This window comes from Cucumis melo, chromosome 10 (genome assembly GCF_025177605.1).
Source record: "Cucumis melo cultivar AY chromosome 10, USDA_Cmelo_AY_1.0, whole genome shotgun sequence".
In the NCBI taxonomy this organism is placed as follows: Eukaryota; Viridiplantae; Streptophyta; class Magnoliopsida; order Cucurbitales; family Cucurbitaceae; genus Cucumis; species Cucumis melo.
Genome location: NC_066866.1, coordinates 5394597 through 5419876, shown reverse-complemented (window position 1 = coordinate 5419876; position 25280 = coordinate 5394597). Strand labels below are relative to the sequence as shown.

The 25280-nt window shown below is 30.0% G+C and overlaps 3 protein-coding genes across 4 annotated transcripts; 2 read left to right on the top strand and 1 right to left on the bottom strand.

The window, feature by feature from the left end:
* Window positions 1-1116: 1116 nt before the first annotated feature.
* Window positions 1117-1936, bottom strand: LOC103488748 (low temperature-induced protein lt101.2). The gene is made up of 2 exons (XM_008447634.3): window positions 1442-1936; window positions 1117-1326 (listed from the first exon to the last, which is right to left on the bottom strand). Exons 1-2 carry the CDS (start codon window positions 1520-1522, stop codon window positions 1243-1245), a joined length of 165 nt encoding a protein of 54 aa, XP_008445856.1. The 5' UTR covers window positions 1523-1936; the 3' UTR covers window positions 1117-1242.
* A 77-nt stretch (window positions 1937-2013) lies between these two features.
* Window positions 2014-6328, top strand: LOC103488749 (pentatricopeptide repeat-containing protein At2g16880). 2 transcript variants are annotated; one of them, XM_008447635.3, is made up of 4 exons: window positions 2014-4418; window positions 5250-5340; window positions 5436-5755; window positions 5998-6328. In XM_008447635.3, exon 1 carries the CDS (start codon window positions 2014-2016, stop codon window positions 4363-4365), a length of 2352 nt encoding a protein of 783 aa, XP_008445857.2. In that variant the 3' UTR covers window positions 4366-4418; window positions 5250-5340; window positions 5436-5755; window positions 5998-6328. The 2 variants fall into 2 exon arrangements, with proteins under 2 accessions (XP_008445857.2, XP_008445858.2); XM_008447636.3 differs by having other exon boundaries at window positions 2014-4475.
* A 12567-nt stretch (window positions 6329-18895) lies between these two features.
* Window positions 18896-20471, top strand: LOC103488750 (LOB domain-containing protein 1-like). The gene is made up of 2 exons (XM_008447638.2): window positions 18896-19293; window positions 19771-20471. The coding sequence occupies exons 1-2, from the start codon at window positions 19000-19002 to the stop codon at window positions 20086-20088; spliced, it is 612 nt and encodes a 203-aa protein (XP_008445860.1). The 5' UTR covers window positions 18896-18999; the 3' UTR covers window positions 20089-20471.
* Window positions 20472-25280: the final 4809 nt, after the last annotated feature.

The window sequence follows — 25280 nt, the reverse complement described above, 5'->3', positions numbered from 1 at the left end:
TGAATAAGCACCATGGACCTCCCATGTTTGGAACTCGCGTCCAATCCATATGATACAACATTAACATTATTTACTCCTATGCTGATGATCTTCACACCGGTATCTGATATGCGATGCTACCGTAGGAAATGCTTTGAGATGAACAACTTGAGACCACTTTAGTTCTCCTTGATCTTAATGGTTTCTTCTTGCTGTGTTAATTATCTCAAACAAAATGTATCTGGGTATCTGATCTTCTGGATTGATTTGATACTGTTGATTCTGCCCCATCACCACCATCACTAGATTCGAATGCTGCCTATATTCGGAGCTCGAACTATACACTTTGCTATTGTCTCACATTCTTCCTTACATCAAGGCACTTTCTGTGATTGGACTCCAATTTTCTTCTTACGCATCTTTAGTGTTAACTAGAATGACTACTATTATATGCATCCGGAACACATGCCCCTCAAATTATTTACATTTTAATTCTACATAGGAGCTAGCAGGCACGCGTCCCCTAGATCATAATAGTTAATAATACATAGTAGTAAATGCATTATAGTGATATAATGGTTGTGCACGATTCTTTCTACCTGGCTGATATGGGTGTCTTTCAACACTACTACTACATAACAACCGCAATCTTGTTCAAATTTAAATCTCCCGCAATAATGTACCCCAAGAACTCACGAAACACATTAAAATTGACTCACTTTGTTCATCATCATTTCCCCAACGACACTGCCCGTCTTCACAAAAAAAGCTTTATCCACTGCTTTCCACTACTCGCTTCACTTGTTTACTTGTCAAAGACGAATTGATCTTTACTTTACTACCTTTGAGAGAGAGTGTGTTACCAAATATATTATTTTCTTTTACATCAACTCACAATTTAGCTTTCCATGAAAAAGGATACAGAAAATATTCAATAAAGATACTACAATATTCTACTATAACTATTTATGAATTTTATTTGCTACAACAAAGAAAGAGAGCTCTGTTTTTCCATCCCTTCTTGAAAAAACAAAACCAAACAGAACTCTCCTAAATGAATTTAGAACAATTTTCATACCATTACTTTCTAGTTAGGGAGGGAGAGAATAAAGAGAAAAGTAAAACAAAAACCAAAACTTCATGAATAAAATCACAAAATGTCCACTCTTCATTGATTTACCACAACCTTACATGAACAAAACGAAACAAAAAACAGACGTTTACAAAAGTACACATTCAAAACATTCTTCTTCCTTTTCCTTTTTACCCGACAATAACATAAATTGCATATATAATTCCAGGTATATATCCCAAAATGGTCAGCAACAAACAAATCCAAAACTCCACCTGCACTTGCAAATCAAAAGACCACAAAAAGGAAAAGAAAAAAAAGATCAAACACAAGGTTTTCTTTTTTTGTAAAATGAATGAGAAAAGGAAACAGAGTTTGAAGGTATCAGACCCCACAGCCATAGCGAAGGAAAACTCCAAGAGGTGGAAGGAGAATTGCTAATATGATTTCTACAAAAGTTTCTGAACCCATTTCAATATTTTCTTCCTTTTCTTTCTCTCAGTGCCAAAACTTGAAGAATTTTGGGCCAAAACAGAAATGGTCTATTTTTTCCTTTTGTTTGAAGAGAGTGAGGAGAACCAAAGCTAGTAGGGAGGTGGCAATTGCTTAAGCTTTTGGGAATGACACGTGGGAGATGGATTAACACGTGTGCTATATAAAAATGTTTGAAACTGATAGACATTTATGATAAAAAATGTTTGAAACTGATCACAAGAAAATGATTCGAACTATCCACCTCCGGCTCCAACTATGCTAAAAAAAATTGTAATTTTTATTAAATTATACCACCAAATTAAAAATTTAGCAATTTACCCTTTCAAATTGGACTATTTTCCTTAAACCCCGAATTTATATTTGTAGCCATTTTGAAAAGTAGCCCTTCCGATTCTCCTCCTCCTCCTCCTCCTCTCTCTCTCTGAGGTTCTTGATGGCAAAACCCTATTTGCCATTATTGGGTGGCCATGAAAACTCCTTCAACTTCATATAAGGGACCAACCCAGCAAGAGAATCAAGAACAGCAACTGATTCAAACCATAACAACGATCCTCAGTTCCACCAAACCGTCTTTCAGTGCACTTGCGCCATATGCCGCACATCTTTCTCCTTCCTTGATATCCTCCATTTTCGCCTCCGAAGCTCTAAGTTCTCGTCCCTCCGTTCTTATACATGTCTTCAAATGGGCTCAGAAACATGTCCCCTCTTTCTCTTCCCCACCCATTAATTCTCTATCTTCTCTTCTTACCCTCTTACCTTCTCTGTTTCGCCGTTACATGTTCTACGATGCCAAATCCCTCCTTATTTCCTTCATTTCTTCCGATCGCCAACACGAACTCCATAAATTGATTCTCCATCCCACTCGTGATCTTCCCGAGCCGTCCAAAGCTCTTATGGATACCTCCATTGGCGCCTATGTTCAAATGGGCCAGCCCCATCTTGCTACTCAGATCTTCAACAAGATGAAGCGGCTTAACTACCGGCCGAATTTGCTTACCTGCAAAACATTGATGAATTCCTTGGTAAGATACCCGTCTTCGAGTTCTATTCTGTTGGCTAGACAAGTATTTAAGGATTCGATTAAACTCGGCGTGGTACCGGATACTAATAGCGTCAATATTTTGATATATGGGTATTGCTTAGAGAGTAAAGTTAAGGATGCACTGGATTTGGTGAATAAAATGAGTGAGTTTGGTTGTGTACCGGATACTGTGAGTTATAATACGATATTGGATGCATTGTTTAAGAAGAGGCTATTACATGAGGCCCGGGACTTGCTGTTGGACATGACAAATAAAGGGTTGTTGCCAAATAAGCGTACGTATAATATTTTGGTTTGGGGATATTGCAGACTGGGGTTGCTGAAGGAGGCTACCAAGGTGATCGAAATAATGACACATAAAAATTTGTTGCCTAATATTTGGACTTATAATATATTGATTAATGGGTTTTGTAATGATGGTAAGATTGATGAGGCTTTTAGGCTAAGAGATGAAATGGAGAAAATGAAAGTGTTGCCTGACGTGGTTACCTATAACACATTGATTGATGGGTGTTCCGAGCGGCGGGGTAGTTCTGAGGTATATAGTTTGATTGAAGAAATGGATAAAAAAGGAGTGAAGTGTAATGCAGTTACTTATAATATAATATTGAAATGGATGTGTAAGAAAGAAAATATGACTGAAGCAACCACCACTCTTCAGAAGATGGAAGAAAATGGACTCTCCCCTGATTGCGTGACGTACAATACTCTAATAGCTGGTTATTGTAAAGCTGGAAAAATGGGAGAAGCGTTTAGAATGATGGATGAAATGATTAGTAAAGGTTTGAAAATTGATACTTGGACCCTGAATACGATTCTCCATTCTCTCTGTGTGGAGAAAAAACTTGATGAGGCATACAACTTATTATGCAGTGCTAGTAAGCGGGGCTATATTCTTGATGAGGTTAGCTATGGTATTCTGATTATGGGTTACTTCAAAGATGAAAAGGGAGACAGAGCCTTAAATCTTTGGGATGAAATGAAGGAAAGACAGATTATTCCAAGCACCATCACCTATAATTCTGTGATCAGAGGACTATGTCAGTCTACAAAAACTGATCAAGCTACAGATAAGCTGAATGAGATGCTTGAGAATGGAATAGTTCCTGATGAAACTACTTACAACATAATTATCCATGGCTATTGTTTGGAAGGGAATGTGGAAAAAGCATTCCAATTCCACAACAAGATGATTGAGAATTTATTCAAGCCAGATGTCTATACTCGTAATATTCTTCTTCGTGGGTTATGCAGAGAGGGTATGCTAGAGAAGGCTCTTAAGCTGTTCAATACTTGGGTTTCTGATGGCAAAGACATTGATGTAGTTACCTATAATACCATAATATCTAGTCTGTGCAAAGAAGGGAAATTCGAGAATGCTTATGATCTTCTTACTGAAATGGAAGCAAAAAAGTTAGGGCCCGATCAATATACTTACAAAACGATTATTGCTGCTCTAACAGATGCGGGAAGGATTGAAGAGACAGAGGAATTTATATTGAAAATGGTCGAATCGGGAATAGTGCATGATCAGAATTTGAAATTGGGCAAAGGGCAGAATGTGCTAACCTCTGAAGTTTCGGAACACTTTGATTCCAAGTCTATAGCATACTCGGATCAGATCAATGAACTATGTAATCAACATAAGTATAAGGATGCAATGCACCTATTTGTTGAAGTTACAAAGGAAGGCGTTGCTTTAAACAAATATACTTATCTAAGTTTGATGGAGGGGCTGATTAAGAGGCGTAAAAGCACATCAAAGGCCAGCCGGTGATTATTAAATCTTAACAACTTCACCAATGTCAAATAGGACCAACCTCTCTTCAGGTTCTACTCGAATCCAAAGGCGTTTTTTGCTCTAGGATGTAGGAATGTTGGGACAAGGTTACTTTACTAGACATGGGTGTACTGTGTACTTTGATGATTTCACTCATTTCTATTTCCTGCTTGTATATAGCTGTATGTGGTGTGATGTTAACTAGAGTAGTTAATGTAAGTCAAAACTTTAAAAGATAGCTCAAATGGCCATTAGATGACCTTATGTAGGCTAGACAGTAGCCCAAAAGAGGTAAAACAACCAAACGAATAACACATTAACCTACAACGATTTAAAGCCTAAAATTTATCTTTAACCTAAGTAAAACAATATTTACCTGATACCAAAAACTAAAGCAAAGAATAATCAAGGATAGAAATTACCCACACACGATTTCTTAAAGAGAAACTTTTACTGATAGAAAAATGTCAAACTATTTACAGAGCAAAAGAATATTGACAGACACTAATAGATTTCTATAAACTCTTAGTAATGGTAGACTTGTATCAGTCTATATCATCGATAGTATTAATGATAGACTTTTATCAGTTTCTATCAGCGTTAGACATTGACCGACATCTATCAGTCTCTGTTAATGAAAGACTTCTATCATTTTCTATCACTAATAGACAGTGGTGGACTTCTATTAGTGTCTATCTAGGTTATAAAAAATGTAGAAAATTGTGCTATAGCTTGTAAATAGTTTGACCCATTTTTCTTTATTTAAAAAAAAATCCCTTTCTTAAAATTAACAAATAGTCATACTAAGAAATTTAATGGGGTGAAATTAGTCCAAGATATATATATTTTTAATTTTAACCCTATATAAACATTGGTTGCAGGTGTCTCTCTCTTTCATGGACAAAGGGGTCTATATAAGCAGTGATTGTTGCCTGGCTTAGTGGGTTATGAAATTTTGCAACTGTGATGAAGGTCAGGTGTTCATTCTCAATTTTAAGTGAAATGCTTCGAAGAAGATATTAGGTGCAACAACTTCTTTGCTAATTAAATAGTCTCTCTTGCCACAGATTCATTCCATACAAAGGTGCAGCTTACGTGTTAATGTGATGGGTCATTTTGAGTCATTCCACACTTTGATTGAGGTTATAGCCCAGTGAAAATGGAAGTGGTTTCATCAGGAGAGAAGAATATAAAAACTTTCTGGTTTTGGAAACATTCAGAACCCACTCTTCACCAATGGACTAGCAGGTAATGGGTAATTCTGGATGCAGAGATGGCCTGCAAATTATCATTTAAAACGTTCGTGATGGCTGCAGTCAGCCTCCTAGGACCCAGGATCATTATGACGGTATCCAACTCATAATCAGTATGCATCTTGAAGTAGAAGGTAATCTAGACCTTGATATTATATTGTGTACTTGAAATCTTATGCAAATACGTTATCATTTTTTAAGCCATTATTCTGAAGAAACTTTGAATGACTGTAATATTACTCAAGTTTCACATCAAAGCTTAACTTCATTCTTTCCCGTTACAGAGTCTTCACTTCTGTAGTTCTCTTCCTTCTTTACTACCAAGTGATATTTAATTTTACACCTTTGTCTTCATAGAATTGATAAAACCTTGCAGGTACTTGTTTTTTTCTTTAAGCAAAGACTGTCCCAGTTGCATGTATCATTCTCGTTGATACCTATTGTCTCGACATGTGGCAGCAGCGTTGTGCCGAAGGGCTTCATCTAGAAAATGGCAACCTTACATTGGTTCAAGTTTGTACCTTTTCCTTCTGACTCTTTCCTCCCTGCAAACCCCATTTTACTGCGCTCTACTTTTGAATTTGTTCCCAGCTTCGTATTTATTATATCAATGTGCTTGGAGAGTAGTTTCATAGGACTTTGGATGAAGTAGCATCTTGTACATTTCTGTACGAATATGAAAAGAAAAATCTGTTGTTGCCTCTTAATTTTGTTTGTCTTTTGGTATTTCATGTTTTCACACGCACAAACACACCATATATATATATCAACTGTCAGAAAAAAAAATTCCATTAGACATGGGGGGGAGTATTAGAAACAGTAACTCATTGTAACATATCAATTGCTATGGGCTTATTTGTTTTTTGTTAGGACACTGAGTCCCACTTGTGATATTGTATTCAGAAGTTAGTGACTACAAGCTAACCGGCTGTTCTAAGAGCGGTAGACCTCTCCTCATACACTGTTCTATTTATAGAGATTTCACAAAACATGATAATAGCAAAACCCACACTAACGTACTAAAAGGACTCTGAACACAAAACAGAGTGATAGGCCGGAGCCTCAATTTATTTATCAACAAGCAGAGGGAGAATTCAAGAGCTCCCCTTCCTCTCCAGAATCTCACAAGTGAACATTTACAATAATCAGCCAAAGATCCCCCTCAATACACACCCGAACAGTATACATACCCCTACTCTGGCACCCTCTAACTAATAATATTCCTTTGGGTCCTACACTAACTAAATATTTTCCTTACCTGCATTTGACCCTCCTTTCCACGCTTACGTACAACACTCTAGTGACTTGGGGCCTATCACAGAGCTACAAACAAGCCCAACCCAAAATATAAACTAACAAAGAAAAACCCTCTAGTGCTTTAGGCCCACTTCCATCACCCCTCTTACTGCGTCAAACACAAGTATTAATAATAGGAGGCCTAACATTTTGAACTTCCAAATATTTTCTTTATTATTATTATTATTATTATTATTATTATTTAATAATAGAAAACCAAACTTTCATTACGGCGAATGAAAGTATGCAAGAGAGCAATATAGGAGAGCAGATAGTTTATAATACAACAAAGGAAGCTGGAATTAAGCAATTCAAAATCACAAAAATCATAAGGCAGGGTTGTACTTGTGTTCATGTTGTTAATAGTTAGAAACAAAAGATTATAACAAAACTTCTTGCAAACAAACCAAAGATTCCTCCTTGGATCTAGGCCTTCTAGTCCTAACTCCATGAAAAATTATCTTCTACAGAGCTAAACAGTAAGAGCAGCAGAAAAGGTAGCACACTATAAAACCTCTCCCTTAACTTGAAACAGAAAAGGACATCCTCTATCATCGGATAATACTATTTGTTTCAAGCCAACTCCACATTGAAAGTCTACAAAAAGATGTCCACATAAAATGCGCATTTGAACATTTCAATTTTATATAAACGTGGTCCAAACTCTCAGAAACACTCTGGTACATACATATTGTAGTCCCAAAGAATCCCTTTGAATATGATTGAAGGTGTCACTTTCCATAACAAGCAAAAGAGGGTTAGCCTTTCTAGGGGATTTTACTATTTCTCTTTATCTTTTCCTTCCGTACTTTTCGTATTTGACTATGTACATATGCCTATTGTTCATGATTCATATATTTTATTATCTAGATCTAGGTATTAGGTCTTAAACCTTTTCACTTAGTAACAATAAACTTAACTTTCATTTTGATTTCGATTTGGTTTCTAAACCATGACATGCTATTTTGGTAATGGGCTTCATGTAAGAACCCTCTCAATTGATTAAGTTTCCATGAATTTTTTAATAGAAACTTGAATTCCTTTCGAGAATGGAAACTTGATTGAACTTATCCGGCATCACTTCTATTAAATCATATATAGAAAATTATGGTAATGAGACTCCAATGGTTGTATTTAGAAAGCATTTGAAAGCTCTTGGACCAAAGAGAAATAAACACAAAGATCGAGAATTTAAACTTCAAGATTAGATAACCAAAAGATTGAGGTTTGAATTGCTTTTTGGTTTTGAACTCTCAAGTTTTGTTTCGTTAAAGTTCTTCTACTTTTTTAGATGTTTTATTTAGCCCCTCGTATTTTAATATTCTCTTTTAGTCATTAAATAAGTCTATTTTAGCCCCAATTGTCTGAGGTGTGAAAAACTAATAGCAAAGTTTTAAAGTGGTGTTTGGGATGTTGAAAATTTAGAAAACTAAAATAGAATATGAACAGAGATCCATGAGATTAAATTTGTAAATCTTGAATCTCCCAAGCTGTAGAAAATGAAAAGAATCCAAAACCTTTTTTATGCATTGATAGCACATAAAATGCATAGATATTTCGCATTAATTTGATTCTGTTTATAGAATGATTGAGAAGAAGTCAAAAAGGAAAGTAGACATCCACTGACTGACCAACTCCCACTCCATCAACCAACATGATACCTGCCTCCTCCTCCTCTTTCCCTTTCTTCACTTCATAACCTTAGTTTTTCCATTATCCTCTCCCACTAACGTCCTTATCCTTTCTCATTTATATATATTTTTTAAGTCTTCAAACTGCCAGAAAAAAATGTCTGATTGTAACTGTTGTTTCTACTTATCCATATCAGGGAAGTTGGGAGCATAGTTTAGGTTTGAGTTTTATTTGGATTGTTGATTATTTTGATAACAATTGTACTGATTAATCTGTTAATGGAAATGATAGATTAGGACAGATTTAATTGTTAGGTATATTCTCAACACCTGTCTTCACGTGGGAGGTTTTATCTTAACGGGCAAGATGGATGGATTTGAACTTATAATCGTAGGTAGTTGATTCACCTTCACCCCACTTTTTCCCTTCAAATTTAGTATTGAAACACAACATTTCCCTCCTAATTTGCTTTCTTAATTCTTCAAGTGAGCAAAAAATAAACCAAATAAATAAGATGTATGAATGCGGTAGCGAGAAGTGGAAGAAGGGGTGGTGGGAGGAATTATTAAACACAGTTTGGTTGGGGGGGGGGGGGGGGGGTTGAAACGAATAGAATAATGTGAAATTTTGACTGTACAGGATGAAGTCCTAACTGAACATAGACTTGTAAATATAATAGGGATTACTTTGGTTTGTTTGATATAATGCAAACCAGAATGCTCTGTTTGACTGATTTGAACCGATGCAAGAAGTCGTAGCCAAAAATGGAAGATTCTTATGGAAGAAGGGGTTGGGGGAGGAGTCATTAAACCCAATTTAGGGGGGGATGAAAGAATATAATAATGTGATTATTTGACTGAATGATTTGATTTGAAATGAGTGAAGTCCTAACTAAATATAGACTTTATGTATTATAGTAAGGATTAATTTGGTTTTGCTTGTTGTAATACAAACCAGAATGCACTCTGCAACCCTTCTAGTTTGAAAGGTGTTTATGATTTGTTGGAAAAATAAGATGTTTTGAGTGTGGCTCTTAGAAGATGGATTTTGACCCAACTTTTTGAGAATTGGGAGCATACAAAGAAGAGCCCCCCTCTTCTGGTGCCATCCAACTTTTTGTAGAATAATAATCAATACATATCATTCTACAGTACTCTGCACTCATACCTCTGACTCATAAACTTTCATTCAACTTGCACCCAAAGTTGGGTGCTTTCATTCTAATCTTGTTCAATGTGATTGAGATTGATATGGGATTGTTTAAAATTAATCTTACTATGTGCTTTTTTTCCCCTTTCTTTGATTCCTTTTATTGTATTTGTTTGGCAAGAAACATGATTCCATTATCTTATCTTTATACTATCTTTTGTTCACTTTTAGCTGACATGATTTCGAAAGGTAACAATTTTTTTTAATAGTTGCCATTTGTTTATGCTTTTGAAGCTCAGATCTAGCACTTATGGAACTTCATTTGGCAATATCTAATGTGTGAAAGCGATTATACTTTATTTGTGGGCTTTCTTCCATTCACAATCCTAACAACCTCCTTGCCATTGGAATCTAGTAAGAAACGAATGTCATAGTTCAAGTGGATAATTGAGTCATTTGGTACCGTTCTTGTTTCTAAATAATTTTTTAATTGGTTTTGTTCCTTGTTTCATAATCCAAGAATAAAAATAACATAGAAAATGTTTTTGGGGTTGTTAGTTTTAAGATATCAAAGAATGAGAAATAAGAAATGATTATGAAACATATCTTTTGTTTCATTATTAACAAGAGGACACGAGAAAGAGCAGATAAAACCATTCTATCGTGCTTAGAAATCCGATCTATTGTGCTTAGTAATACATGTTATAATTGTAATGCATTTTGATTGATACGTAGTAAAAGTAAAGTACTTGTTGTACTTTTGAGATGAGTTGGGATTTAAACGAAGTTGTGGCCACCAAAATAATGGTGAGTAAAAGTAAGATTTAAAAGTATAGAATTATTGAAACTTGTTTTTAGTTGAAATGTCATCATCCTGTAGGAACTTTCACACTATTGATGTTAAACACCAAAGTTATAAAATAGCACAGGATACTATATCCGAATGAAATGAAATGTTAAAAATTAGTTGGTTTGGGCATAGAGAGAGAGAAAGCGTGTGGGTTGGAGTTCCCAGACGCCTTCGTTTAGGTCCAAATAAGCAACGACGCGTGGACTTTTTTTCCTTTTCTTTTACAATTATCATTTAATGGATTCCAGTTTTTATTCATTCATTTATTTGTCTGTTCTTTTTTCTTTTATCATAATTAAAAAACCACTTCGATCAATTACTTGTATTACCCTCTACTTAGTACCAATTCCATGGTTAATATTCCATTTTGATTCACACACACACACACACACACATATATATATATATGAAAATAATAGTTATTATTTAATTAATTTAAAGAATAGAATTATTGAAAATACGTAGATTAAAGTTGGATGATTGTAAGTACATTGAACAAATTTCAAAATATGTATGAGGATTAGAATGATATTCCAACCTTATTTAATTTATGAATCATAATAGGTTCTTGAATTTATAATTTTGTAATGTATTCAAAATTAATTGATGGTTAAGGATTTGATTTAATGTTGGGCAAATCGTATCTATCACAAGGAAAAAAAAAAATTGATGGTGTAGTTTCAATAATAGTATAAGTTTGATGGTTAAAAATCTACAATAAAAAATGTTTATTCAGAAAATAGAAATAGAAATATGAAATTTAAAATTCAAGAAATTTATTATGATTTATGATATTGTTTAATTTTAGAAATGTGTGGTATATTTGTGAGAGGGGTTGGAATGTTTGGTTATCTAACTTCTATTTTCCAAGTCTCAAGTGATGTTGCACGTGATGTTGACATCCATTTGACAATTCTATATATCTAAACATTAACTTTACATTTCTTTTTCTTTCTTTCTTTTTTTCTTCCCTAAAAGAGTATTTGATAATATCAATATCGATTTTGTATATTATCGAGAGATTGAGATGGTTTAATTCGTACAATCTCTCCTGGTGTGAAAATGGTTTTCATTCATCATATTTTTCTATACTTTTTAGCCAATAATATTTGCTCATTTATTTGTTCAATTTAGTTTTATAACGTAAAAAATATCCAACATAATTCTACAGTAACTGATATACTATACTATACTATTACTATAGATCTTAAAATGGGAATTTAGAAAGTGTGTTTGTTTAAGAAGCATAACAATTATTTTGAATGTGGGTTAATGAGGTGTTTTAATATTGATTAGTGGTTACTTGTTGTGTCAAAACTGAAAAGAGGAAGAAACATAATAGAATGGAGAAAGACCAATTTTGGTAGTTAACATTTTAAAAAATAATTTTGAAAAAGAAAGTTTGAAAAGAATAAAGAAATTACCAAACATTTTATTATCATAATTGCGTTAGTTTACAGGAAAGCAAAAGTGGCTGCCTCCATTTTTTTATTTTTTATTATTATTATTATTTAAAAAAAAATAAATAAATAAATAAGTTGTTTTTAGGTCTTTTGAAAGGTCCACACGCTATAAAGACTCTTCTCTCTCTCTCTCTCTCTCTCTCTCTCTAAATTGGACACAAAGTTATTTTGTTGGGTTTAATTTCTCTCTCCTATTTTGTCTTTAGAGCTTCTCTTTCTCTCTCATCATACATTTTGTCTTATAGTCTTATCTCTATTTTTTTACTCCAATTTTTTGTTTTTGAATTTTAAATTTATTTTTTAGATCCATCGACTTTTAGTTTTGTATTTGATTAGGGTTTTAGACTTTATGAGTCGGATGAACTTATTCGAACCCATGTTCAAAATCTAATAATTTATTTGACACAAAATTTTAACAACTTATACATTTACGTACTTAAAAGTTTAGAGACGACGAAGGAGATGTAAATTAAATGTTCACATATTTGTATAAGTCATATCAAAACAGGATATCCTATCATATGAAATTATTACTATGTCATTTTCTTTTCACACCATAAGAATTAATTTCTAGTTCATGTACGAAAGTATGAGATACAAATATCAAACTTATTGTATAACTTTTGAATATCCGTCAATACGAGGATAATTTAACTAACATAAACTTGAATTATAAGCTTTAAAATAGAAGTCCGATAACCCATACCCTAAACAACATACGTCATAACAATAAAAGAACAATAATTAGGTATAACCTATACTAGACACTTGATAAAAGTAGCCTAAGAAATTTGTGTTAAAAAAGAAGGGGTTGAATGGCTCTTATCTGAACTTGTTTAAATTTTCTCATATTTGTGTATAAAAAGAGTTTGGGTAAGATGGTAGGCTGACAGCTACCCTGATTTTATGCCAACAAATTTATTTCATTATTTAGGTTGGTTGTCTCACACAATGAGAGCCATTCTAATGCAAATTAAATTAAATTAATTGTGCTTTTAATTTTTATTAATTATGAATAAAGTTATCATTATTATTTTATTTTTCTTGAAAAGATTGAAGAGAAAAGATGTTTGAAAGGGAAGATTCTAAAAAGTTGAAACAACTAAAAGAGACCCCTAAATAAAAACCCCCCCTTCTTTAATTTGATGCCATTTTACTTCACAATCATTTCATCAATAATCCCTTTTCTTTTCTTTCTTTTTCCCTTTTCATTTCATGTATCAACCATAACATAATATTTTCTTTCATTTAACAAAGTCTCTCTAGTCAATATTTCCATGTAACCCTTCATTATGTCCACATGGCAATTGCTCTTTTCCTTTTTCAATTAGAATAGACAATTAAACAATCAAATATAATTTTTTACATATTTTTATCAAAAAAGAAAAAAAAAAAAAAAAACAAGTTGACTCATAGCTAATTTTAGATACATCACTGAAAATTGTTAAAGTTATGTTTTATATAAATTGAAAATAAGTTTATTATTATTTAGTGGTGAGAGTTTTTAAAATCATAGCATATGATAATATATACATTTAGTCACACGTGATGCTTGGAGGAAGAAACAATATATATATTCATATTGAAAGTAATGCAGGAAAGTAATATAAAGTTAATTGGTCATTGGTTAAGAGGACTAATTAATTAATTAATTCTATTATCTTTGTATTTGAATTAATTGTCAAGTGAATAATTAGAATTTCATGGCCATATAGATTGTTGGATATTATTATTATTATTATTATTATTTTAATTTTTTTGGGTTTAGGGTGTAATAAGTTTTAATTATATATTAATTTGACCATGTTTCTAATATAAGTTGATCTAGAATATCAAATATTTTTTTTCCCTTTTATTGAAATAGATATCTCAATTAAATTTAACTTATATGGTGGTTTTACTGTAAATTAAAAATGAGTCGTTGATTATTTAGTCATCCAAGTCTTTAACATCACAATTATCAACAAATAAATTAGACTCAAATGAAATATGTATAATTTAAGTTAATTCATTGGCTTAAGAAGGAATAATTAATTCTTCTTGTCACTTAGTAATTTGATTAATTGTCAAATGAATAAGAATTTCATGGTCATAACCCATATAGGTTGTTTTCTTTCTTACTATTTTTCTTCTTGGAGTGTAACAAGTCTATATTATTTGATTAAGTTTATCATTTTTCCAACCTTGATATAGATGTGATATAAAAGATCTAGAATAATCTCGAGAAATTTGTTAACGATATTCTAAAATAGTCAACATATTCATATCTTTTTAAAAAATATATTAGGTTCATTATTATTTCAAATACAAATTCGATACACATACAAATATATATATATAATATATATAATATATATGTACACATTAACATCGTCATCTCACACTGTCATATAAAAATAATATTGTTAGATATGAACGAACTCTAATTCTAATCACTCAAAAAGGATCTTCCAAATATGGACTTTTAACTATATTTGAATTTAGGATATGATTATAAATGACAGCTCTTTTAGAAGGAAAAAAAAACAGTTGTTGAATAACAAAGATGAGCACTTTGAATTCTATATACCTTTGAATCCCATTTTTAAATACAAGGCTAAGTATTGGGATTAAATGGATTCTTAATTAATTAAGTGCTTTCTCACCCAACACTTTAAAATGTTTTGAACATTTTTCAAACATATATACTTAATTTAGAACACCCATTATTATCATAATGTTGTTACAACATGTGGATATATTATATTGTTGTACTAATTTAAATATAAGACAAAAATGGGGTATTTTTTTAGAATTTTTATGTAGATGGTGAAGAGGGGGACATGAAGAAGAAGAAGAAGAAGAAGAAGAAATTTGTTTTGTTTTGTTTTTTAAAGAAAAGAAGTAATTTGCAAGTGATGAGCAAAATTTTCTAAATTGATGAAAAGAGTGGGAAGTGGGTGTAGAAACTTAAAAAAGAGGGTGTGTTTAAGTAAAGTCTACCTTGAAAATGTCACATTCTACTAGAATACCTTTAACTTTTATTTAACATATACTTTGGAGAGAGTTAGGTGTATCACTTTTTTTTTTATATATATATAAAAATATATATTTATTAGACCAATAAAAATAAATATCTTTATCTAAAATTATTCTGTAATTCTTATATTTAAAAAAATAATAATAAATCTTACTCTAAGGTTGAGATTATTAGTCAATTCATCTTCTAAATTTTTAGTTTCATTATATTAACTTCAAACTATTACAATTTTTTAGTTGCTACATAATTTATGAGAAGTAAAATGTTTTAGCAAAAACCAACTCATATTAAGGACAATGAACGTACAAAATCAAGTTTTAGAGAATTAAGACAAAATAGATCAGATAATTTTAATTGATAGTAATTTTAGAAATAATAATCGAGTATAGTACATCTTTTTATAATTACAAATATAACAAAGTTTACAAATGATAGATTTCTATTGATAGACTTCTATAGTTTATCATTGATATTTACAACATGGTTTATCAAAGATAAACTCCTACCATTAATATAAACTCGAACATATTTGTATTTTTTTAAAATGTTGCTATATACTTAATTATTTTGAATCTAATTATTATATTTACGATTATTCTTAAATATTTTTCTTATTCTTAGCTTTGAATGTTGCAAAAAGTTTTCTTTATTTTTATTTTTTTTACATATATATAAAATTAAAATTTAAGATATAGGGAAGGGATTAAAATAAAGCTTTTTCTCATTCTATCACTTTCTTGCTTCCCACAAGGCTAATGGGTTTTTGTTTTTGTTTTTCTACACCAAAATCTTCTCATTGCCCACCAAAAATTTGCCCTTTTAGAAGAAAATTGTTGAATTAGTCCCAAGTCACTATCAAGTTTAACACTTCACAGTTTGGTTGTTGTTTGGGCAAGAAAATTATTATGTATGTTGTCTCATTCATCTAAGTCCAAACCCAATTTTGAAAAATTAAAACTCTTTTTGTTCTCCATGAAGTTTGGATCATTAGCTACTATATAACTACAAATTGGAACCATAACATTTAGACCTCCACACACTACATATGAAGTGTCACCGATTTAATTTCTCAAGCGTGTATATCAAGTACTTTTCATATTTCAAAACACGTTTCTCTTTTCTAACACGTACCAACATATTCAATATGTTTGATAATGATTTTGTTTATTTATTTAACTAAAAGAAACTATGTGTTGGTTTGTTTAATATTTTGTTTATCGGTTTGTTTATAATAAAAAAATTAGACTACGAGGAATATTTATTTAATATACTTTTTAAGTAATATTTGAGTATTGAATATCACTCATCTTTGTTCATTCCTTTTCATCACTCACATAAAAAATATTACAATATTTCTAAAATCTACCATATGATAGGTTATTATTGAATAATTTGATGGGATGCATAAAATAGATGTTTACTAAACGCATATTTTTCAGAAAAAATTAAAAAGCGAGTGGTTAAGCCTAATTTTTTTATAACATTTCTTTTTTAGAAAAACCATATTAACATAAAGCAAAAGAATTTTGTAATTAGAAAAAGCTTAGGTTTTTTTTTTCTTTCCTTCTAATTTGTTTTAAAGAAATAAAAACACTTATAAAACTTTAGCTAAATATTAAAACAAGTGTAATTAATTTAAATAATAAAACTATTAAAATATTTTTAAATGAGTAAATTAAAATATTGTATTATATTTTTAGATAAATTGATTCGTTTTACTATATTCGAAAACAAATCGACGTAGAGTTATAATTTTTAAAATGTTTTTGAAAGTATATACAAAAGGTTTAGAAAAAAAAATGATAATTTAATTTAGGAATGATAGAATTTAAAAGCAGGACACAATTACTAGAGAAACTTTGTCGACCCAACACAATTTACTCACTCCAGGTTAATTATTATTACTTTTTCTTATTCTTAACGTGGACTAATGATAATTTAACATGCATACTAATCAGGATTAGGAACATTAATTTTTTAACCATTCATTAATTGATTAATTATATGAAGATCCGGTCAATACTTAAATTGTAGCTATTTATAAAGTGGACTGAAAATGATAAATTATGATAACATAATTTATATAGTATTGGAGATTACATTATTACTGCCCAATAAACTTGTCCAAAACCATTCTACCAAGTCAAAGAAATGGTAATGCATGCAATTAATTTTCAATCACTAAATAATAATGTTTGTTTTAATTATACAAACCAATAAATAAATTTGTGGTTAAAGAAAAAACAACCAAACTATAACCAGAGGCAAATTTTAATTAGTAAATAAGTAACAATCCTTGGCTGTCAATAACTTGCTTGCTATTCCAAATTTGGAGATATAAAAATGAGAGTGGAATCGAGAATTTCAAAAGTTACCCGACAAATATTTTGTAAAATTTAGAATCGTAGTTTGGTTATCAACTTTAATTTAATTTGTTGTCATAAATTAATAAATAAATAATTAAATCGAACTATTAAATAAGCTATAAACGATTCCATGATCAATTGATTATTTCAAATGTAGAAGAGTTAGAAAATATTTTGATTATTTCATTTCAAATTTATTATTGGGAAATACATATATGTGTATGAAAAAGCTATAATATATATATATTATCATAAATTAGAAACAATTTTATGGTTTTATTTTAAGAATATTATAATTATTTAATTATGATTCATGAAAAACATTACTCAACCAAATGAATTATATATATAATTTAAGCTATTTCAAAACCAATGTGATTTGTGTCCATCAAATCATCCAAAGAGAATAATTTGTTAACTTAAAGTTTATTGCTTTAGCTTACTACTTTAATGAAATAAAGCAAGAAGTCAAGTAAATTAGAAGCAATATCTTTCTTTTTTATTTTTTATTTTTACTTTTATTTTTTCTCCAAAGAAAGGTAATAAATTATGAAGTCTTTATTAAAAGTAAAAGGGTTTCATTTTAAAAAAAGTGCTTTTCAAAGGTCAATTGTCCCTCTCTATAGGGAATTAGGATCTTATAGAGCTAAAAATCAATCAATCAATATATATATATATATTAATTCCAATACAATCGAGTGGATTTATAAATTTAAGTTTACTTCATGGAAAAAGAATATGTAGTTCTTGTTTTTAATAATTTTTTTTTATTCTCGAACGTTAAATTAAATTAAACATTGTATTAAAAATAATATCATAATCTTTGTTTTTCAATAATTTTTCATTAACCCTTAATTGTTTTTCTCTCCATCGAGATAAAGATATTTTAGTTTAAAAGACCATTTTGATTTTGATATTTTAAAGACGAATCAATTTTAGCGTAATTTTTATACCAAATTTCAATCTTTATACTTTTTATAAAACTTTAGTTTATCGTAAGTTAGATAAATTATAATCATATTTATTTCATTACTAAATAGAAGTAGAAAAACATATAATTAGAAAACTTTGACAACCTTCTCACTATAATATAATACCCATACTATTATTTTAAGTATTTTAGTGTGATTTGGAGGGTATATTTCAATATGTAATCCAATTAATAATAGTTTAATTACAATTTATCGTGTGATAAATATATATGTATATATATGTATTGTTTAGATTTTCTAAGGAGAAATATGAAGAAAGATTGATTTGTGTTTGTATTAAACGAATCAAATTAAAAATTGAAGTGTAAGTTTAATGACCCTTTTCCAACTAAGAAAACAAAAATTTCATTAAAAAATCCTTCTTTAGTTTTTTTTTTTTTTTTTCCCTTCTCTTTTCTAAAAGATGACGCAAGCAATACGTAGGTAGACAAAAGTCTTCCTCTCCCCCACTAAATTCCTCTTCTATAAATATCACCTTCTCACCCTCTTTCATTTCCCAAACACACAAAACCCACCAAAAAAGAGAGAGAGAGAAAAAAAATATATTCTCCCTCCTCATTTTCTCTCTCTAGAAAAATTTAATTAAATATATTTATATATTTTTAAAATTTATGGCTTACGTGGCCAAATGTACTAATAATTCTCCTCCAACTCCCATCAGTTTTAACAATAATCCAAATAATCCTTTATCTTTCTCCCCAATGTCTTCTTCCCCACCCACTTCTCAACCGTCCTCTCCTCCTCCCCCTCCGGTGGTTCTCAGCCCCTGCGCCGCCTGTAAGATCCTCCGTCGCCGCTGTGTCGAGAAATGCGTTTTGGCTCCTTATTTCCCTCCCACTGACCCTCTTAAGTTCACCATTGCCCATAGAGTTTTTGGAGCTAGCAATATCATCAAGTTCTTGCAAGTATGCCCTCCATTTCTTTTTATTTTAAATTTAGAATCTCCAACTTTCCTACAATGCTCTTCGTTTCTTTTGAAATGATCTAACTTATCTTCTCATATATACTTTCTATAATATGCTATATTCTTTTAGATGAAGAAGAATATTTTTGTTTAGAGTTTAAGGTTAGCAAATTACTATTAGTAATAATGGTGATAAGTTTCTTTGGTATTTCTTAATGTAAGAAAATTAAATAAGAGGGATATGGTTGGATTTAACTTAAAAAAGAAAATGATTTGATTTGATTTGACTTAACTAGGTTTTTTTGACTTTTGATGAGACTTAATTAATTAATGAATCAATTCCCGTAATTGATGGAATTTTGGTTTAATTAAACTTTCATTTAGGTTAGATTACAGTTTAGGGTATTTGTACTTTGGTGATGAATGAAGTTGAATAATTTTGATAGAGATTATTGAGAAAAGTTTACAAACTTTGTAGGAGCTTCCAGAGTGTCAAAGAACGGATGCAGTGAGCAGTATGGTATACGAAGCAAATGCTCGACTGAGAGATCCAGTTTACGGTAGTGCAGGCGCAATTTGCCAACTGCAAAAGCAAGTGAGCGAACTACAAGCTCAACTAGCCAAGGCTAGGGCAGAGGTGGCCAATATGCAGCAACAACAAGCCAACTTACTAGCCTTAATTTGCATGGAAATGAGACAATCACCGGAGCCTGTTTGGCAGCCACAACTCGTGGACACTACATGCTTCCTCGATGACGCCACCCTCAGCTCACCTTGGGAGCCACTCTGGACGTGATCTGCCGGCCCATTCTTTTGCAATCATATTTAATTTGGATTAGCCAAAGATTTAAGTTAGTTAAATAGAAATATATATATATATATATATATATATATATTTATATACTCTAAATATATAATTAGTAATGTCGATGATCATGATAATAATGTTAATGATTTTAACTTAAATATATGAAAAGGGATCCAAGTTTTTTCCCTTTAAAATTCTGATATTCTTAGTTTCAATGGAGAGAGAGAAAGAAGTGGAAAAGGAGAGAAAGTGAAAGAGGTTAATTTGGACTTTTTAGAGGGTGGTGGTTGTAATTTCATTTACAAGATTTAATTGCTACTTTCTTTTTTAATGAAAACTCCTTTTGGGTAACCTAATTTTTGCCTTCTAAATTGGAATTATTATGTGGTGATTCTTTTTTCTTTTTCTTTTTCTTTTTTTTCTCATTTCTCTCCCTCCCTTTCCTTCCATGCATATCTATGACATTTTCCCATTATTAGATCTCTCTTTCCTTTCTTGCTCCCTTTATTCAATGCAAAGAAAAAAAACATTGTAATAATGAGGAAAAAAAAGGGTTAAGCTTTATTTATTATTATTATTGGAGTTGGACCCATATATTTATTAAATATATTATAATAAAAAAAGTAATGGAGATAGAGGGTCGAACATTAAATGAATACTCATAATTAATCCATCTTTGCAAATTTAATTATTGTCTCATATAGAATACAAAGAGAGTCCTAAAAAGGAAATAAGTTGTCATCTAAAATAAAAAAGAGAGAATTCTTTTATTTTTGAATCAATGTAAAACTCTCTTTTTTACCATGTTGGATTTTCTTTTCTAAAACAAAGGATAGATATGAAAATTTAAAAGTATAATCTTAGATAGATGAGTGGATATCAATTATAGTTGTGCTTATAATCTTGTTGGACTTATACCAATAAACTATAATTATAGTTTATTTTTCATTATTGAATTTAATCTAACATATAAAAATTACTTACGCGTTTATTTTTTAATAGATTATAAGTATATTATTATATAACAAAATAAAAGCTACTCTAAGGTAGCATGTTAAGTTTTGGTAGTTTTTTGACCCATAGAGTTCTAATTCAATCTTTATTTATTTCAACTTTAAAAAAAAATTGAAAATAAAAAGGTTGCACTATAAATTATTAAATTGACTAAATTTGCAGCTCTTTCTTTTTCTTTGTTTGAATTCCTCTCTCCAAACTGACTCATTGTTTCTCTTATTTTTGGTCACATTTTTCAAACATCCAGAAGAAAGAAAGAAAATATAAAATAACACCGATGATGTGTTGAAAATTTATTGTCATTTTCTGTATATTTATATACATAAGTAGGACTAATAATTTAATAAATATATACACATTTATAATTGGGTGTAGTGTTTATCACTATTATAATGATAAAAAAATAAAAGTAAGGCACATCATTACTTTCAATAGTCAATTGGTCGTAAACTTAATTTATGATCCATTCAAACTAATTAAGATTTAAATATATGGTTAATCCTACAAGTTTTAATATTTTAGGGTTAGATTAAAGTATGAAATTATTAGGATGAATTAGTAAGCTGAATTGTCTCAACGAGTTAGAGACATACATTTTCATGTATAAATTAATTATCCAATAATAAAAAAAAATGAATCTCAATTGATTATACAAATCTACTTAATAAATTTATCAAATAATATAAGGTAAATATAAAGTTGGTATAGAAAAATACATATATAGTCTTTTCTATTAGGTTTGTTAAATTGGATGTATATGAACCCAAACTCCCAATTATTGAAATAGTTTAATTATTTAAATAAATGATAGATATAAAAACAAATAAAATAAAAAGCTTGGCAGGTTTCAAGTTTGACTTAGCTTGTGTACTATATTTGTAGCAAAGTACTACTATGAGGACAAATGTGAAATTATAAATTTAGTCCCTACATAATTTGGATTTGATTTCTAATAGTTCGATTATTGACATATTTAACCCTAAATAAAAAAAATCATAAATCAATTAAGACTTTTTTGCTCTCAATAAAACTTTAAATTCTTAATTACGTGTCCCCTTCAAGTTGATGACCAATTAAAAATGTTTAAAGACCTAAATTATCTAAAAACTTTATTACACATAAAATTAATCTATCTTTTTAGGTTGATTAACTTTTTTTTTTTACAAATTAAGATTTAAATATCAAATGTGTTAATTAATTATATCATGTAATGATAAAGATTTGAAATTTTAGTGTATTTAATTTTTGCTTTGTAGTAGTAATTATTGTACAACTATGTTCGAAGTGGAAGAAAAGAGGGAGAGAAAATAAAAAATATATGGTTCGATGGATATGTAATATCATATTAGTGGGGTGAAACTTATTATTAGGTTGAGAGTGACATAAGATGATGTTAATTAGAGTAATACATTATAGTGCATCAAAGATTTTCTCCATTACTATATACTAAAATATCCACTACTTTTCTTTCCATAGGTCAAGTATTTATTAACATAATTCAATTGGTTAACTAAAACATTAGGTAATTTTGATTTTTATTTGCAAGTTTTAAAAATAAAATGAGATAAAATAAAAAATTGAACTTAGTCACCAAGCAAACTTTTATAGTACATGATAACTAAATGTGACTTGTTACGCATGATGATTACTATTTTTTTAACAATATTTAAGCGTGATAAAATCGAATTTCTAATCTCAAAATTGATAGTGTGTAAGCTTTGTGTCAATCCACCTATGTTCGTTGATTTTTAAATTTAAAATTATAAAAATATATAATTGATGTCAATTATCTCTACGGAGTGTTTGGCCCATAGGTTTGGAATTAGAGAGTTTGGCATTTGAAGCTAAACCTATATCTGGACCATTCGAATAAAATTCTTGGGATTAAGAAACAAAATCGATGGGTTTGGAATATGTTTTTTCTTTTTATTGAATGTCATGTATTTTAGAAAATTTTTCACTTCAACCTCTTACCATTAATTATCAATGATCGTTGACAACAAACGTTAGCCAACTTGACGATCAACCATAATGACCAATCGACGGTCACGACGATCGATCATGACCAATCGACGACCAATCATCTTAATGTTGACTTCGGATCATCTTGATTATCGCCTTCGAATCGTATTGACTGTCGATTATCGATCATCGGTGACAATCATTTTGATTGTTGGTGACCTATAACTTTGGACATTTCTATCGTCAACTGAACATCTTGATCGACAACGATCAATCATTATCGTTAATTATCGATGTCGTCCCTCTTGTCATGATGGTCAATGACCAATAGCCATGACCCTTGACAACCGATTGTCACGACGACCAACCAATTGTCTTAATTAAACATTGGCAATCGTTGATCCGACCTCTTCACTAAGACTTCTTACATTCTTTCCCATGGGTTATTTTCAATCCCACAGATTACCTTTTTTTTTTTTCTTTTTCTAATTCAATCTAGAAAAATCATTGGCCAACTCCGAACACCACCCCCGGTGACCATTATCAGCCGACTATTGGATGTCGTTTTTTACAACTCTGTCGGCGAACTTTTGACCACCAACTCCGACAACCGCCACAAACCTAGGAAAAATAATAAAAATAAAATTTTGAATTTTAATCGCAATAACATTTTTTGAAATACATATTTTTCATTCTTTTATTTTCTTTTCTTCTTGAATTCTTTTAATAATAATTATTATTAGATCATCTTTTTTAATTATCTATTTTCTCTTCCTTCTTTAAAGTTAATCTTGAGATTTTGTTTATTTTGTTATATTTTTCATGGGTGAAAATAGATGACTTTCCCTTTTGCATGATTCTTCTAATTATGCTTATTTCGAAACCTATTAAACCCTTTTAATGTTGCTTAGTTAAAACTTTCGTAAATATCATTCAACTTATTATATTTTACGAACAGTTTGTAATATTCATAATTATATCATTCATGTTAATGCAAGTTTAACCAAAATTATTGTTATTGAATATTAAAAATTTATATTTTTACATTATTGTCATGAAAAATCAATAGAGTTAAGAAATTGAATGAAAAGTACAAAATATGAAAAAAAAAATCAATTAAAATGTTGATACATGATAAATTTAGAATGTACAATCAACAAAAAAAACTAAACTAAACAGATTAGCTAAACTTAAAAATCCAAAACTAGCACCCAAGTACATCAGAAATCTAGATTTTCAAATCTTGCACCCCATGCACATACATTTTTATAATTTTCAAGCATTAGAATTCCATCAAATAAGTCCATAGACATTCAATTTCCAAGAATTTGATTTTGAATCTACGCACCAAACATCCCCTCCATGTAATAGTATGAGTTATCAATATACTTCTCAAAACATTAAAAACTATATTATTATAGAAATAATTTTACTACTCTATTGTTTTTTTTTCCCTTAATTTATTTACTTGAACATAAACACATAACTTAACTTATACCTTTAAGAAAAACTAATTAGCCTAAAATTGAACACTCTTAAACTCGATATGCCAAAATTAAAATTCACCGACATAATTTACCAACTTTTTTTTCTTAATTTACTGTTCAAATTTTATTTAACTATTTAATTTACCACCTAAGTGAGGGTAATTACTGATAAGCCAACAAATTAACGCGTTTTTTTTATAAATAAATAAATAACTTAGTTAATAATGTTAAAAAGTAAAGTTAAAATCAAGTGTTTTTTCTTTTTCTTTTTTTCTTTTTCCTATTCCGAAAAAGGTTAAAATCAAGTTTTTGTAACTAAGCAAAGCACCAAAATTACTGATGTGTCGGCATCTTTCTTAAATATTTTGAAAAAAGAAAATGGGAATATATTTAGATACATAAAGTTTTTTTGGCCGACATGTCGGCCCATCCATTGGCCAACCTTGTAACTAAATTACGTCCACACATTGATTGACATCTCCTACGTCCATTTAAAGAAAAAAAAAATAGTTTTTGTGCTTTTATCATATTAAACTTTATAAATAGTTCTCATCACTCCATCAAATCTTTGTTATCGAATGAGTTATTTTATCAAACTATAATTAAGGATTAAATTCTAATTTTTTTTCCAAATTACATAGATTAAATTTGTATTTTAAAAAAAAAATAGTTTAACTTGTATACTTAACGAATTGTGTCGACTAAAACTACAAACTA

Excerpts from the sequence above, each read along its gene's own strand:
- LOC103488748 (XM_008447634.3), bottom strand. The coding sequence starts at position 1,522 with ATGGGTTCAGAAACTTTTGTAGAAATCATATTAGCAATTCTCCTTCCA. Across the intron at positions 1,327-1,441 it reads TCCTTCGCTATGGCTGTGGG|GTGGAGTTTTGGATTTGTTT; the intron begins GTCTGATACCTT and ends TTGCAAGTGCAG.
- LOC103488749 (XM_008447635.3), top strand. The coding sequence starts at position 2,014 with ATGAAAACTCCTTCAACTTCATATAAGGGACCAACCCAGCAAGAGAAT.
- LOC103488750 (XM_008447638.2), top strand. The coding sequence starts at position 19,000 with ATGGCTTACGTGGCCAAATGTACTAATAATTCTCCTCCAACTCCCATC. Across the intron at positions 19,294-19,770 it reads ATATCATCAAGTTCTTGCAA|GAGCTTCCAGAGTGTCAAAG; the intron begins GTATGCCCTCCA and ends CAAACTTTGTAG.